The following is a 15,927-nucleotide window of genomic DNA, read 5'->3' as shown; positions in this document are numbered from 1 at the left end:
GCAAATTCGTAAAAATTTTTTTTCTTGAATGCAAGATTATAGTACATTTTACATGGGCTACATCAAAAGTTGGAACAGCGTACTATAGAGTACCTGTTTGGCACTTAAGGGACGCTCAGGTCAAATTACATTTTCATTATTCAGATACAGCATGTAATTTTAAACAACTTTCCAATTTACTTTCATTAAAAAAATATGCAGTCTTATAGTTACACTAAGTCACCAACTCCTGAGCATGTGCAAGAATTCACAGAATAGGCTATATGCATTTGTGATTGGCTGATTGCTGTCACATGGTACAAGGGGAGTGGAAATATACTTAACTTTGTAATCTGTTGAAATTCACAGTAAATGCTATTGTATTGTCTTATGCATTTTTTGATTATGCAAATATACTGTATTTATTGGTCCTTTAAAGTGATTGTGCAGTTTAACAAATTAAAGTCCAGTATCTAAAAATACTCTTAAAAACGGGCACTTTTATTCATTAAACTTTACAATGTGTGTTTTGGTTACTGTAAACAGACAGGCGACACTCCGCCCTCATGGTCTTCTGTATTTTACAGATCGATGACTAATCCTGCTTCCTCCAATCTGTGCGTGCCCCCATTGGCATCCAGCTCATGGGGCACGCACCAATCAGAGGAAGCCGGATTAGTCGTAAATCTGCAAAATGCAGAAGATGAGGACAGAGGATTGCCAGTCTGTTTACTGTAACGAAAATATTTTTTTAAAAAAAAGCATTGTGCAGTTTAACAAATTAAAGTCCAGTATCTAAAAATACTCTTAAACAGGGGAACTCTAATTCATTAAACTTTACAATGATTTTAAGTTCCCCTGATTTTAAGAATATTTTTAGATACTGGGCTTTAATTTATTAAAATGTACAATCTCTTTAGGAATTATTTTTTTTTCCTCTACCAGTATAGCGTTCTTTTCACTGTAAAAGATTAAATGGTCCCTGCAATGTATATTGCATGTTCCAGTATATCTAATCTATAGGTGCATGTTTAGTATGTAAATGCGCAGTTTACTTTCCTGACAAGCCCCTCACAGAATACCTTTTATGGGATATGATTCAGCAGAGCATATCTTACGTTTCAGATTTACTTATTAAATTTGCTTTGTTTCCATGATATTCTGTGTTGAAGAGATACCTAGGTAGGCATCTGGAGCACTGCATGGCAGGAAAATAGAGCGATCAGCTAGTGTTCTTGCACATGGATATTAAAGCTGCTGCCATATAGTGCTCCAGAAATGGGCTGGCTCCTAAGCATACGTTTGTTCTCTTGGGAACGTGACGAAAAGCAGAAAGACAAATAGAAGTACATTAGAAAGTTGTTTTGTGATTCAGATACAGCATGTGATTTTAAACAAACGTTTCATGTCCCTTTAAAAGATAATGTATGTGGATGTTGCAGCTGGTTTGAGCTATAATCATTTTGAGGGCATTAGTGTTAGCTTTTTGCAGTAGCCTTTTCCACCATCTTGCCAAGTACAGTTCTGAAAGTGCACTGTGCTTTAACTTACTCATTCTGTCCAACGTTATCTAATGCATAGGGGCCGAGGCAAGCTTTGTATTGGCCTGTGTGCAATTTGTCTTAAAGGGACACTCAGGTTTTATTAAATTTCCATGACTCAGATACAGCATGTAATTTTAAACAACTTTCCAATTTACTTCCATTAAAAAATGTGCACAATCTTTTATATTTACACTTTTTGAGTCACCAGCTCCTACTGAGCATGTGCAAGAACTCAGACTATACGTACAGTATATGCATTTGTGATTGGCTGATTGCTGTCACATGGTACAGGGGGAGTGGAAATATATATAACTTTGAAATGTGTTTGAATTTCAAATAAATAGTAGTTTCTGTTCTGAGTAAATGCTATTGTCTTATCTTGCATTTGTTGTTTATGCAAATCTATTGTTTACTGGTCCTTTAATTTGTGAACAAGCACCAACAATTTTTTTTTCTCCCTTTTAGGCAAGCGTGGCATCATTTGTGTTGAAGATCTGATCCATGAAATTTACACCGTTGGCAAAAACTTTAAGGCTGCAAACAATTTCCTCTGGCCATTCAAGCTGTCTTCTCCAAAGGGTGGTATGAAAAAGAAAACTACTCACTTTGTGGAAGGTGGAGATGCTGGCAACAGGGAAGACCAGATTAACAGGCTGATTAGAAGAATGAACTAAAGGTGACAGTGTGTTATAGCATCTATCTCTATCTCTGGACAGAATACCCCAAAAATGTAACATGCTTATTTAGTTCCAGTACATGCCGTGTGTACACTTGTGTGTTAATTGGACCTAGTTAGTCCCCCAAACAAATGTTTGTCTGGCACTTGTGTTGAGTGATGAGGATTCTTTGCAGATTTTTATCTCTCAAAGACTTACGGCTAGATTTGGAGTTCGGCGGTAGATGGGTTGCTAACGCCATGCGTGTTTTATGTCTAACGCACGGCATTGTTTGACTCCGGTATTTAGAGTACAAAAAAGACCATCTAACGATGCTTCTAACGCGTGTATGTCACACGCGGAATCCTGCCCGCGTTAGACAGTCTCCCATAGAGATCAATGGAAAAGCAAAAAAATAGCTTTTTTCACCTAACACTCGATCTCGCGAGAATATGCACAGCTCGGTCATATGACGCATACCACATCATGCACAACAATAACACGCCGCAAATGTCACAACAACAATCAATCAACAAAGCACACAAGCATTACACATTCACAAACGGGGGGATTTTTAATAAAATTTAATACGGGGAATACGCATATACTTTAAGATGCGGAAATTCGCAAAATAACAACAAGGAATAAAAAATATATACATACACTAGAAAAATAATCGCATTCAATATCACTATATATTAGGACAAACATACATATACAACACTTCACTAATAACACACCATCGCAAATTCACATTTAAAAAGAATACTATTGGACAATGTTAGAGAAAACGACCACTATGACATCATCGCATTCTACACATTCCACAAATACTAACTCAAAATGAGCATGCGCAAATTCACACAACTAATACACATTGCACTAATATTAATTGCTAATAAAGCACACCTGAACACAATTTACAACGGAAATTGGTACATCATTAAACATTTACACAGGGTATATAAGCACCACAGAAGCAGGGCTTCTTTGACTGTGTTGCTGGTGGGTCTTTGGAGATTGGAGGTTTAAGATTAGAGAGTTGGTGCATTATTGTGAGTGAGTTAGTGTTAGCGTGAGAGAGTCAGTTGTTAGTGTTATCGTGAGTGAGTTAGTGGGAGTTAGTGGGAGTGGGAGAGAGTCTGTTAGTGGGAGCGTGAGTGAGTTAGTGGGAGTGGGAGTTGTTAGTGAGAGTTGTTAGTGGGAGCGTGAGTTAGTGGTAGTTAGTGAGAGTTAGTGGGAGTGTTTGTTAGTGAGAATTAGTAGTAGTGTGTTAGTGAGAATTAGTAGTAGTGTGAGTGCGAGCGAGTGATTTTTCTGTACACGTAACACATTTACACGCAAACACATTCAATGCATACATACACTTATCAATAACACTACATACACTCCATACCCCCTACCCCCTCATACTACACTCCATACCCCATTCCCTGTAGTCCCATTCCCTTTCATCCCATTTACTCTTATCCCATACCCCATACCCATCCCATACCCATCCCCTAGTTACATTTAGTTTACATATCCTCCTTTTAGTCTTCTTCTTCTTTTGGTTTATTTAAATACTCCTTACCCTCTTTGTTTTTTTACATCCCTCTCAGCACTTTTTTTGTCTTTTTAGTTCTTTATTTTGACCCCCTTTCATTTCATCACACTCACTTTTTGTTTGATTATTTGGGGTTTAGTTTAGGGAACAGATGGAGGCCAGGCAGGGGAGAGGTAGAGGGGGGAGGAGAGGGAGGGGGAGAGGAACAGGGCAGGAAGGGGGGCAGGAAGGGGGGCAGGAAGCGGGGGTGGAAGCGGTGGGTGGACCCAGCCACTTGGTTCAAGATGAACAAGTGGCTGGGCCCAGTGGCGGACAGAGTAGGGCTTCACAAGCCGGGAAACAGAGGGCATCGTCACAGGGGAAGGCCAAGGCGACTAGGGAGGCGAGGTTTTCGATGGAGGAGAAGGAGGCCCTCGTAGAGGCCTATATGGCCAGGTATAGGAGGCTGCAGCACCAGAAGACTACCCCGACTGACAAGAGGAGGCTCTGGAATGAGATAAGAAATGCAGTCAATGCAGTGGGTGGCCGGAACAGAGATCTGGATTCGATAAAACATCGCTACCGGGACTGTAAGATGGATCTCAAGAAAAAGTTAAGCCTGGAGGCCCGACATGCCGCAGGAACCGGTGGCGGACCTGCCCTGGAAATAGAGTACTGCCGATGGGAGGAAATGTTGCGGCCCAGCATCTCCGAGGTGGATATAGTCGGTATCGGAGGAATTGATACCGGGAACCTGCCACTCTCATCTGACGGTAAGCTCATTGAACAATAAATTCACATACGAATGTATTTCAAGGGACACTATACGCAAACCTTTACTTTCATGATTGAGGTAGCGAATACAATTTGACAAAACATTCAAATGTACTTATATTACCTAATTTGAATCATTCTTGAGATATATTTTAATGAAGAAATAGCCATGCACACGGTGAAACAATCACAGGAGGCAGCACAAGAAACATAGCCTCATCCATCTCCCCGGGATGAGAGTGGTGGGGAGGAATTTCCACTTCGGAGGGAAGAGGCCCCCCGTGACGAAGAGCGCACGGAAGCTGATGAAGAGGCCCCGGAAGCAGAGGAGGAGCCCGCGGAACCAGAGGACCCTCAAGGACCCGCACACCACCGTGCACGGGCACCCCGCCGTGCACGGGTACCCCGCCAAGCACAACAAGAGGAAATAGCGGAGGTGCGGGTTCTACTGGACTACATAGACCAGATGCGTAACTCCCGGATACAAAATATCGAAGGCCGAACTCGAATTATTGATGGACAAAATCAAATAATTGAAGGCCAAAACCAAATAATAAACATACTTAATAGAATCGAACAAGGCCAAAACAGAATCATTAATCTGCACCAAGAGATGTTCAATTTTTTCCGGGAGGCGCATGCTGGTCTGCCTCCTGGTCCGCCTCCTGCTGCTGGGCCTCCTGCTGCTGGGCCTCCTGCTGCTGGGCCTCTTGCTGCTGGGCCTCCTGCTGCTGGCCCATCTCCTCCTGCCGGCCCATCTACTCCTCTTCAGCCATCTTCTCCTCTTCAGCCATCTCCTCCTCTTCAGCCATCTCCTCCTTTTCAGCCATCTCCTCCTCTTCAGCCATCTTCTCCTCTTCAGCCATCTTCTCCTCCTCAGCCATCTTCTCCTCCTCAGCCATCTTCTCCTCCTCACCTTGGTCGTCCCAGTACTCTTCCTTCCACTCTTCCCACAACATCTCCAAGGAGAACTCTTCGGAGTCGGCAGTTGCCCCTCCCAGAGCCTCAGCCCCGTGGGAAGAGGGGAAGGAAGAGGAAGTAAGTATTTATTTTCATCTTTAATGTTTTTTTTATTTAATGTGTAATGGATAGGTATGTGATGATGTGGTTTTCATACACTTGTGGACCACACTCTGTATATAATCTACTTCTATGGGACCAGGTCCATGGAGGCAGATTGTTTGCAGAGTGTGGGTTATAAGTGTGTGAAAACCACATCATCACATACCTATCCTTGTTCATGATATTGATTGGTTTCTGTGATGTGATGTCCAAACTGTTTCCCGAATCGCAAACAAAATTACCATTACAATTATCCATGATGGCATATTACTGTTTGAATGCCAATAACACAGCTTAAAGGGACAGTCAGAAAATTATTGATTACAAAGAAAACACTGTATTACGCATTATCAAGTTGGAAACAACAAAACATGGAGAAATACGTGTGACTTATGTGCTTAACCTTGTATCTATGACTATGAAAAATGACCACTTATTTGTTGTTCTGACATAACAACATTTTAGATATCAATGATCAATACATGCTAAATAATATGCTGTATGAGCACAAGGTTTTACATATACAAATGCTATCCAAATGCCCTCTAGTGGTCAAATTGCATAATGATTACATGCACTCTTCAAGCTCGAAGAAATGAGCACACGAACCTCATAGGTTTAGCTAGCAAATTTAAAGAAACACAGACAAATGATTAATTGGTGAGAAACATTTGATATCATTGATATTACAAAATTGACTTTTAGAATAATGCAAAACATTATTTGTTTTCTAAACTGTCCCTTTAACAAAATTACATATGCTAACATATATTTGAAGCCTGTTGGTATATCTACATGTACTTGTTCAAACAATAAATATTGAAATCAGATTTATATTGACGTGTTAAATAAAGTCTATTTTCTTAAAGAGACATTATTGTGTTAATTTTTTTTTAGAAAGACATTTGTTTTAACAATGAATATGGTTTAAAGTCCTTTTAGGAGTGGGGGGTGAAAATATGCTAACAATAATATATTTGAAGATTAAACAATGTGGAACTCATACATGATACAAAAATCAACATTTGCATTAAAGGGACAGTATACTATATTTTTAACAGAACTGTATGTAATAGACACTACTACAAACAACAAGATTAACATATACTGATATCAATATTACAAAGCTTCAAACACTTTCAAAGAAAATCGGGTTAGCTCTATTGAAAATATAGATGAACCCCCATTACAACCGTAAAACAAGACAATACACCATCATACACAAAACAGGAGAAAGCTGGAGATGGTACTCACATGAAACTTAGAGGCTTGGCGAGGAGTCTGATAATTAATTACATTTTATTTGAACAGAAGCAAAATGAAACGTGTATTTGTTAAACAATGGACTATCTAACTAGAGACCAAATTAAAAGATTTCATTTATAATGTGAGTGTCTAATGAACCTTTAATAAAATATACAACAAAATTACATTTAGAAGAAGTCGGCATCATATATTTAGCATATGATAAAGCTAAATGCATATTGATTACTTTATTCTAACACAATAGCGCATATTTATTAATTAGATATCTTTAACATTAAACACAACAGTCATTTTTCTGAAAAAGGAACATATTGTTGACAAGCATATTAAACAACATGGACTATAGAGATTTGCACTTGCCTCGAAATATCATATGCATGAAAACATTTTGCTTTCGTTCGTTTATTCAACCAGACATCCAGCAAAAGAGAATGTGGTGGTCTTTATCAGCTACGGGTCAACAATGTAACATGATGCAAATAATACATATTCGCAAGGTTTTTAAAATTGGCTGCAGTCACAAACGTGTTTAACGTGCACAAACAAATATTGCGGGACTACGTAATCCAATCAGACGTTTTTTTACCTTTGCATGTGACGTCTTAACATGGCGCTTCCTTGATCACGTAAGAACGCCATCCAATAAAAGGCACATTCTTGATCACGTAAGAACGCCCAAAAAAAAAAGGCGCATCCTTGATCGCGTCAAAACGCCATCCAATAAAAGGCACATTCTTGATCACGTAAGAACGTCAGTCAATACAAGGAATCATTGGAAAGCCTGGCAGGTGACGTCTTAAGCAACATGGCGCATCCGAGATCGCTGAAAAACCGCAGCCAATACAAGGACTCAGTTGACAGCTTGGCATATCACTAAGAAACGTATTTATATTTTAGGAACTAGTATGTGTCTAGATTGCTATCTAGGAATATCACGAAATCATGAATCATCTTTTCGGACTTGACTGTCCCTTGAACTATAGCTATGGTGTATATCTTTAACATTTAAAAGATACACATGAGAAATACATATGCCATTGATGTTTTAATATATGTTTTGATTGTTTTGGAATAACAATAATTATACATGGATTGATTAAACATGTCATTTATTCAAGTTTAAATATGGTCAGCCTACCTATAGCCATATATGGGAGGAGAAGTATTTTGTTAACATATTTGTTAAAAAATATTCATCATCTAAAATATTTGCATTACACACAGAGATTTATTTGGTTACACTTTTACAATAAGATAGAATTGAAAATGAAATACATGTGCTGTCAACATTACAATAAGATTGTTTATTAATAAGATTATATGTCCTTGTTCATGTAAAAAGGACAAAAACGCTTTAGAAATGGAAATACATTCATTAACAATTGTGCTCACCATCACTTAAAGGGACATTATTTTGTTTTTAAAAAGAGGATACACATAGACAATACTATTTCAATAAAATGAACACTTTACAGGGATTATATCATTGTATCAATCCTCAGATCATTTGTTAAAGGTGCATCAATTCATGCAGAGTTTCTAAATACACACATGGATGTGAAAAATGAAATATACATATATACACAAATAACAATCTATATATACATATATAAAACAATTACTATGCTAATCATTATCATGCAATGATAAAGCTAAGAGAAAAATATATAAAGACAAATAATAAGATTACATTGGAGATGTTAATCTTAAAGTCATTTACAATTGTCTTACATATATGATTTTTGTAAAAACATTTTTTTTGGTAGGTCCCTTTAAGGATCAACAAGATAAACTAGAGCTTTCAAAAAATAACATGAAGAATGAGGACAAAGAATCGTGCAATGACATGTCTTTTATTAGTATGTAAGAAAACATCAACAACGTTTAGAAATAATCTTGTAAAAATAAGGAATATTTGAGCCATATGACAAGGTAACAGAGTGCATCACAGTCCATGAAGAGAGTTGCCAAGGGCCACCATAGCCCCATTGGAGACATATGACAAGGTAACAGAGTGCATCACAGTCCATGAAGAGAGTTACCAAGGGCCAGCATAGCCACATTGGAGACATATGACAAGGTAAAAGAGTGCATCACAGTCCATGAAGAGAGTTGCCAAGGGCCACCATAGCCCCATTGGAGACATATGACAAGGTAACAGAGTGCATCACAGTCCATGAAGAGAGTTGGCAAGGGCCACCATAGCCCCATTGGAGACATATGACAAGGTAACAGAGTGCATCACAGTCCATGAAGAGAGTTACCAAGGGCCAGCATAGCCCCATTGGAGACATATGACAAGGTAAAAGAGTGCATCACAGTCCATGAAGAGAGTTGCCAAGGGCCACCATAGCCCCATTGGAGACATATGACAAGGTAACAGAGTGCATCACAGTCCATGAAGAGAGTTGCCAAGGGCCACCATAGCCCCATTGGAGACATATGACAAGGTAACAGAGTGCATCACAGTCCATGAAGAGAGTTGCCAAGGGCCACCATAGCCCCATTGGAGACATATGACAAGGTAACAGAGTGCATCACAGTCCATGAAGAGAGTTGCCAAGGGCCACCATAGCCCCATTGGAGACATATGACAAGGTAACAGAGTGCATCACAGTCCATGAAGAGAGTTACCAAGGGCCAGCATAGCCCCATTGGAGACATATGACAAGGTAAAAGAGTGCATCTAAGTCCATGAAGAGAGTTGCCAAGGGCCACCATAGCCCCATTGGAGACATATGACAAGGTAACAGAGTGCATCACAGTCCATGAAGAGAGTTGCCAAGGGCCACCATAGCCCCATTGGAGACATATGACAAGGTAACAGAGTGCATCACAGTCCATGAAGAGAGTTGCCAAGGGCCACCATAGCCCCATTGGAGACATATGACAAGGTAACAGAGTGCATCACAGTCCATGAAGAGAGTTACCAAGGGCCAGCATAGCCACATTGGAGACATATGACAAGGTAAAAGAGTGCATCACAGTCCATGAAGAGAGTTGCCAAGGGCCACCATAGCCCCATTGGAGACATATGACAAGGTAACAGAGTGCATCACAGTCCATGAAGAGAGTTGCCAAGGGCCACCATAGCTCCATTGGAGACATATGACAAGGTAACAGAGTGCATCACAGTCCATGAAGAGAGTTGCCAAGGGCCACCATAGCCCCATTGGAGACATATGACAAGGTAACAGAGTGCATCACAGTCCATGAAGAGTGTTACCAAGGGCCAGCATAGCCCCATTGGAGACATATGACAAGGTAAAAGAGTGCAACAGGCACAACAATAAACTTTGAAAAAGGCCAAATGGCAACAATAAAAAAAAACATCAACATGTGGACAGAGGATTCTTATCTGCGACCTTGGAGCATCTCCAGATCCTCCACTTACTGGTCATCCTCTTCATCGTCCTGTGCATGTCCAGCTCCAGATTCAGGCCTTGAAGTTAATCGCATGATTTCACGCAGAGTCAAGTCCTGAACCCAGAGCTGGGCCTGCATGGTGTCGTTCATCCCTCTCAGGACAGCTGCGTTCCTCAGCTCTACTCGTGCTATACCTTCTAGCCTGAGCCATGCTGAGTCACAGCCTAAAATAAAGAATAAATTAAATATTAAGGATAATTACACAACAGACGAAAAAATAAGCAAAGATACATTGTCATCATAAAGAAAAAAAATTATTAACATCAATTAGTTTAAATTGATTCTTTACACATGAAATATGTTATTCAGACAGACCGAAATCATTAAAGGGACAGTTTACTCAAACATGTTGTCCCCTGTAATTGGTTTTAGATGATCCACTTATACAGCTTGAGTGTATAAAATCTTGTTAAAGGATTTACATTGTACTTACATTAGCAATTTAAATATTTTAATTATACTGTGGTAGGCACACCTATCCTTAAACATTTTGTCGTTGAGGACAAGCTGTGTAAACATAGCAACCTGAAGAAATTACATTCCCACTGGGTTAGACAAGAGATAATGTATCAACATTTGTACATAAATTGTTGGATCCAAGTAGTGGTGATTGGTATATGTAGTGATATCAAATTAAAGGGACACTGAACCTAAATATTTAATTGACTGATTCAGATAGAGCATGACATTACAAATATGAAAAAATTACACATATTCTTTAAATGTTAGAATTCTCTAGCTAGATTTTGAATGCAAGAATGTCGGTTTTTAGGGCAGGCCATATTTGTTTATCAACTTTGTTTGTCCCTGCTGGTTGATGGATACATTCATCCAACAATAAAGAAATGATGTCCACAATTATTTTCTATTTAAAATTAATTCTAGGCATTTCTTTGTTTCAATAAAGATAGCAAGAGAATGAAGAATAATTCATAAGAGTAGTAAATTATAAATTTGATTAACATTGCATGCTCTATTTGAATCACAATAGAAAATATTTACCTTCAGTGTACCTTTAAGTATCTTATAATGTTGATTTTGAATGATACTTACAGCTGTGCCTGGGAAGGACAATCCGACACCCAGGACAATGAAGGTTGAGACAGGGGGGAGGGATGGGATTGGGTTGGGGAGGGATGGGATTGGCTTGGGGAGGGATGAGCTGCTGAGTTGGGGTCTGGGCAGCTGTACGGGCCATAATACGGGGAGAGCGGCGAAGGGGGGTGTAGGGGCGTTTTTTGGGAGGGACAGGAAATAACAAATGGGAAGGGCCGGCAGGGGTCTGGGCATGGGCAGGAGTCTGGGCCTGGGCAGGGGTCTGGGCCTGGGCAGGGGTCTGGGCCTGGGCAGGGGTCTGGGCATGGGCAGGGGTCTGTGACTGGGCAGGGGCGGAAACCAGATGACCAGAAGTGGCGGATCCATCTGAAAAAAAATATATATATATATTAACATCTCATACATCATGAAATCAAATCAACGCATTTCAAATTGATTATGTTTTCAATATACTTCGAAGTGTGTTTGAATTTGTAAACAATTATGAAATGAGGATATGGTATGCATATAGGCACTCAGATGAATATCAATTACTGTCTGTACAATTATAACATTATTATTGTGTTTTGGCCTGGAATATGCATGTGACATAATGATGGCATGAATTATACATTTTTTAAAAAAAAATATTTTCATGCTGCCTGATATAGAAAGGGGGCAGTAGTGTATTTGAACAGACAAATAATATTCCTTTTTAAAGTGCAAAAGCTGTAGACTTTGAATGTCTTCAATAAAATGATTTCAAATAAAGCAACATGTTGGAAACATGATAGATATATTTCATATACCATCAGACTCCAAGGCAGCCTCTTCCTCCTCCGTCACACATGTTAAATCAATCTCTGTAAAACATAACATGTTGTGTACACGTTAAGATCAGATATTATAACATATGTTACTGTTGTTCAAAGACACACATCAATGTTGCATTAAAGATATACACACCCAAAGTTATGATTTACATCATTTTGATGGAGCATACAAATTACATTAGATTTGTTATTCTCAATGATTCAGATTTTCGATGTATTGTTTGTATTAATTTAAAAATCATAAAAGCATAGTACATAGAACATTTAAGATTTCTCATGTGTGTATCACTTGATGACTGTTGTCAAAAATGAACATGGAAACAAACATATGCTATACATCTTCTGAATAACAAATGTGTAGACTAATAAAGTTGTAATTATTAATCTTTCAATATTCAAAGAAAATTAATATATAATCAGAAGAGAAAATTATATGTTTGTTTCAAATGTTATGCTTCATCAGAATCATGCTCATAATATTGATTACCAATACACCTTCAATGACATATAAATGAGTCAATGGACTTACCAGGAGACCGCAAAGGAGGCTCTGTGTCACTGCTGGATTCCTGTGGGCTCCCCACACCAACTCTCTCTATGAATGATATAGATATATATTAGTAAACACATTTGGGATATCACTAAATCACATCTGTATCGAATTTTAAGATTAATCAACTTGAAAATGTGAAGAATAGAGCAGTCATTAAACCAAAAAATGCTTGATTGAATCAAGGGGATTCTGTTAAACATGATGTATTGAACATATGTTTAATTTCTGACTATATTAGACATCAAACTCATCTCATACGATGTTATTGCATATCTAAATATACCCATTGATCAATGTTCTTAAAAGAATACACACAAACCACATTTTGAAGAACAGCTGTTGACAAATATAAACAAAGACATGTGGCACATCGAGCCATTTGTGCAATGTACAGTAATCTTGTTTAGGACACAACACATATTTATCACAATACAAAACCAAATTGATTAGTACAAATATGTAATCATGGTGCTGTTAGAGTATGCTGATATCTATAAAGTAACTCCAACAGTGAATATGTGAATTATATATCAATATTGTTTAATCCAAAGAATGTAAAGATGAATGAATCTATTGTTTATTAAAGGGACACTGACATAATTTATTTAAATCATTGATTTCACTGTTCAAACTGTTCAAAATGATTTAACATTGACTCCTATTATAATTTGAATGTTGCTACATTTTAATCTTAAAGGCAGATAAGCAATATTGGATTCAATAAATATTGTTTGTTGAAGGTATCCACCAATCATCAATAAAAACCCAGGTTGGTCAACCAAAATTGAGATGCAGATAAACGTACATTCTTGATTTTAAAATACATTTAGCAATAGAATATTTCACATATGATTATAGTATTATATTTAAATGTTTATTAATATTGCATACTCTATCTGAATGACAACATTAATAATTTTAGCTCAGTATCCCTTTAATATAAAATTATATTGATTTGACAATGTTGGTGTTAATGAATTCTCTACTCCATATGTTGATGTAATGAATGGGATTGAGCATGCAATTCAAATCTAATATGTTATTTAAGGATATCCGAAGAATTATTTAATTTTCATCTATTAAAGGGACATTACATATAAATATTGAACAATGTGGATTTAGTATGTAATGTTCTGTCCATGTTTCTAAGACAAATGTCAATTAAAATGAGACATACCATACTGTGACAAGCCCTGCCTTAAGGATCCAGCAGCAACATCCATATCTGTAATATATTAAATGAGGATTGCATATCATTAATACAAATCATGCCATGTTTAAAATCTTTACATTATTAGCAAATCAATTTAAAACTATTAATCCTTTGGTAGTCCCATGAGTTAATTGTTTCCTCAATTCAATTCATGATAAATATATCCTGTACTCTTATTTTCAATCAGTTGTGTTGTTTACTGTAGCTTTAATTATTTTTTGGTGTTATTTCATTCTCATCAATTGATGGGCATATGTTATAATTTATTTGGATTCTTCTTTTTTTATTATGTATAATATTGAAAATAAGAATACTGTATTCTTCACATATATAATAATTCACATTTCATTTTGACCAACATGTATAAAGCAATGCCACTTACAGCAAACCCATGTTAACGTGTATGCGAAATTCCATTTTCGCGATCATTGCGCAATGATTCCATGCGGAATTACGCATCCGTCATTTGACCAACATGTATAAAGCAATGCCACTTACAGCAAACCCATGTTAACGTGTATGCGAAATTCCATTTTCGCGATCATTGCGCAATGATTCAAAGCGGAATTACGCATCCGTCATTTGACCAACATGTGTAAAGCAATGCCACTTACAGCAAACCCATGTTAACGTGTATGCGAAATTCCATTTTCGCGATCATTGCGCAATGATTCCATGCGGGATTACGCATCCGTCATTTGACCAACATGTATAAAGCAATGCCACTTACAGCAAACCCATGTTAACGTGTATGCAAAATTCCATTTTCGCTCTGTGACGCATATTCTGTAGAGCGCAAGACACATCATTCCTATTTCATGTGTCACTAATCTATAATCAGATATCTAAACATCATATGTAGTGTATGTTGTGAGATCTGTATAGGTTTAGTATCTGACTATATACACATTTTTTGATAAAAAAAATCAAATATTAAGATATTATATGAAGTTGGATAATTACCTGGTTCAGATTCTCCATCTCCTCCCAGGCCACCGGACGGAGAAGCAGCTGCCCTGGCCCCCGCGTCAGGACTTTCAGATCCCGCAGCTGGGAGGGAAGAAGAGGAGGCAGAGGATGGCGAGGATCTAAATCTTTTGGGGACCCGGAGATTGAGGAGCTCGCATAAAGTCACCTCATAAGGGAGTAGGTACAGTTTCCGCGGGGCCTCTCTTTTGCCACCTCTTTTACGGGCTTGTACCCAGTCCCTTATGAGGTTGACTTTTTTTGTTAACCGCAACCTCATATCTCCGAATCTCCTCATGATCTGATCCTGGGTCCTCTGGACGTCACACACCAATCTAACCGCATTGGTGATAGACTCGCAGAGGGCCTTCTTAACATGCGCATCTGTCAACCTCCTCTTGTTCCCAAACAGCTGGGGATAAAAGTCCTTGACGGCGTGGACCAGTGCAGCGCTCTCCTTCTTGGTGAACCTGGGAGCTGACATGCCTGCTGGGTTGTAGATTTTTTTTTCCAAAGAAATCAGATATACTGCCTGCAGGCATTAGAGAACTGACAAAGATGGCAACGTGTAATGGACTTTTATATGGTGAAGTAAACATGAGATGCACCATGGGACAAGTTATCTGTACATCTGATTGGATAAAAGTTTGAAATATTGTTAGAATGTCTGTGAGACCATCCTGACTCAAGTTGTGTTTGTGTGATGAACTCTGATTGGCCGTTCCTTAATGTTTCATATCTTATTAACTTCCTTACACATACCTCATGGTGGTGCTGTTACTTCATTTTTCATGTAGACTTATTAGTAACTCATGGGCCTGTCATGCGGATATGTGTGACGCAGATTTAATATCCGTGATCCGTTAAATATTAATGATTAAATTCTCTTTAAAATCTAATACTGTCACATTATTAAATGTTGTAGACATTTCTCGGTTTAATAACGGTCTGTTTCTTTAATACAAATACACATTTAATATTGTATGTCTTTATTGTTCATAAAATCCATTTATTGACTTATTGTGAAGTATTGATATTGCTCTATTAAATGTATTTCATAATGCACATTGATTGTGTGCTATTGCGTGACATTAG

The 15,927-nt window shown here is 38.1% G+C and overlaps 1 protein-coding gene across 1 annotated transcript in view; it reads left to right on the top strand.

Annotated features, from left to right (window-relative positions):
• The window catches only part of RPL7 (ribosomal protein L7), a 33,268-nt gene that overhangs the window by 7,922 nt on the left and 9,419 nt on the right, over positions 1–15,927 (top strand). Inside the window, exon 5 of the mRNA XM_053713156.1 lies at positions 1,989–2,199. Coding sequence (XP_053569131.1) covers positions 1,989–2,197 — 209 coding nt within the window. The 3' untranslated portion in view covers positions 2,198–2,199. The remainder of the gene's footprint in view (positions 1–1,988; positions 2,200–15,927) is intronic.

The sequence above is a fragment of the Bombina bombina genome, chromosome 5 (assembly GCF_027579735.1).
Source record: "Bombina bombina isolate aBomBom1 chromosome 5, aBomBom1.pri, whole genome shotgun sequence".
NCBI lineage: Eukaryota > Metazoa > Chordata > Amphibia > Anura > Bombinatoridae > Bombina > Bombina bombina.
This window is presented reverse-complemented; position numbering and strand designations above follow the sequence as displayed.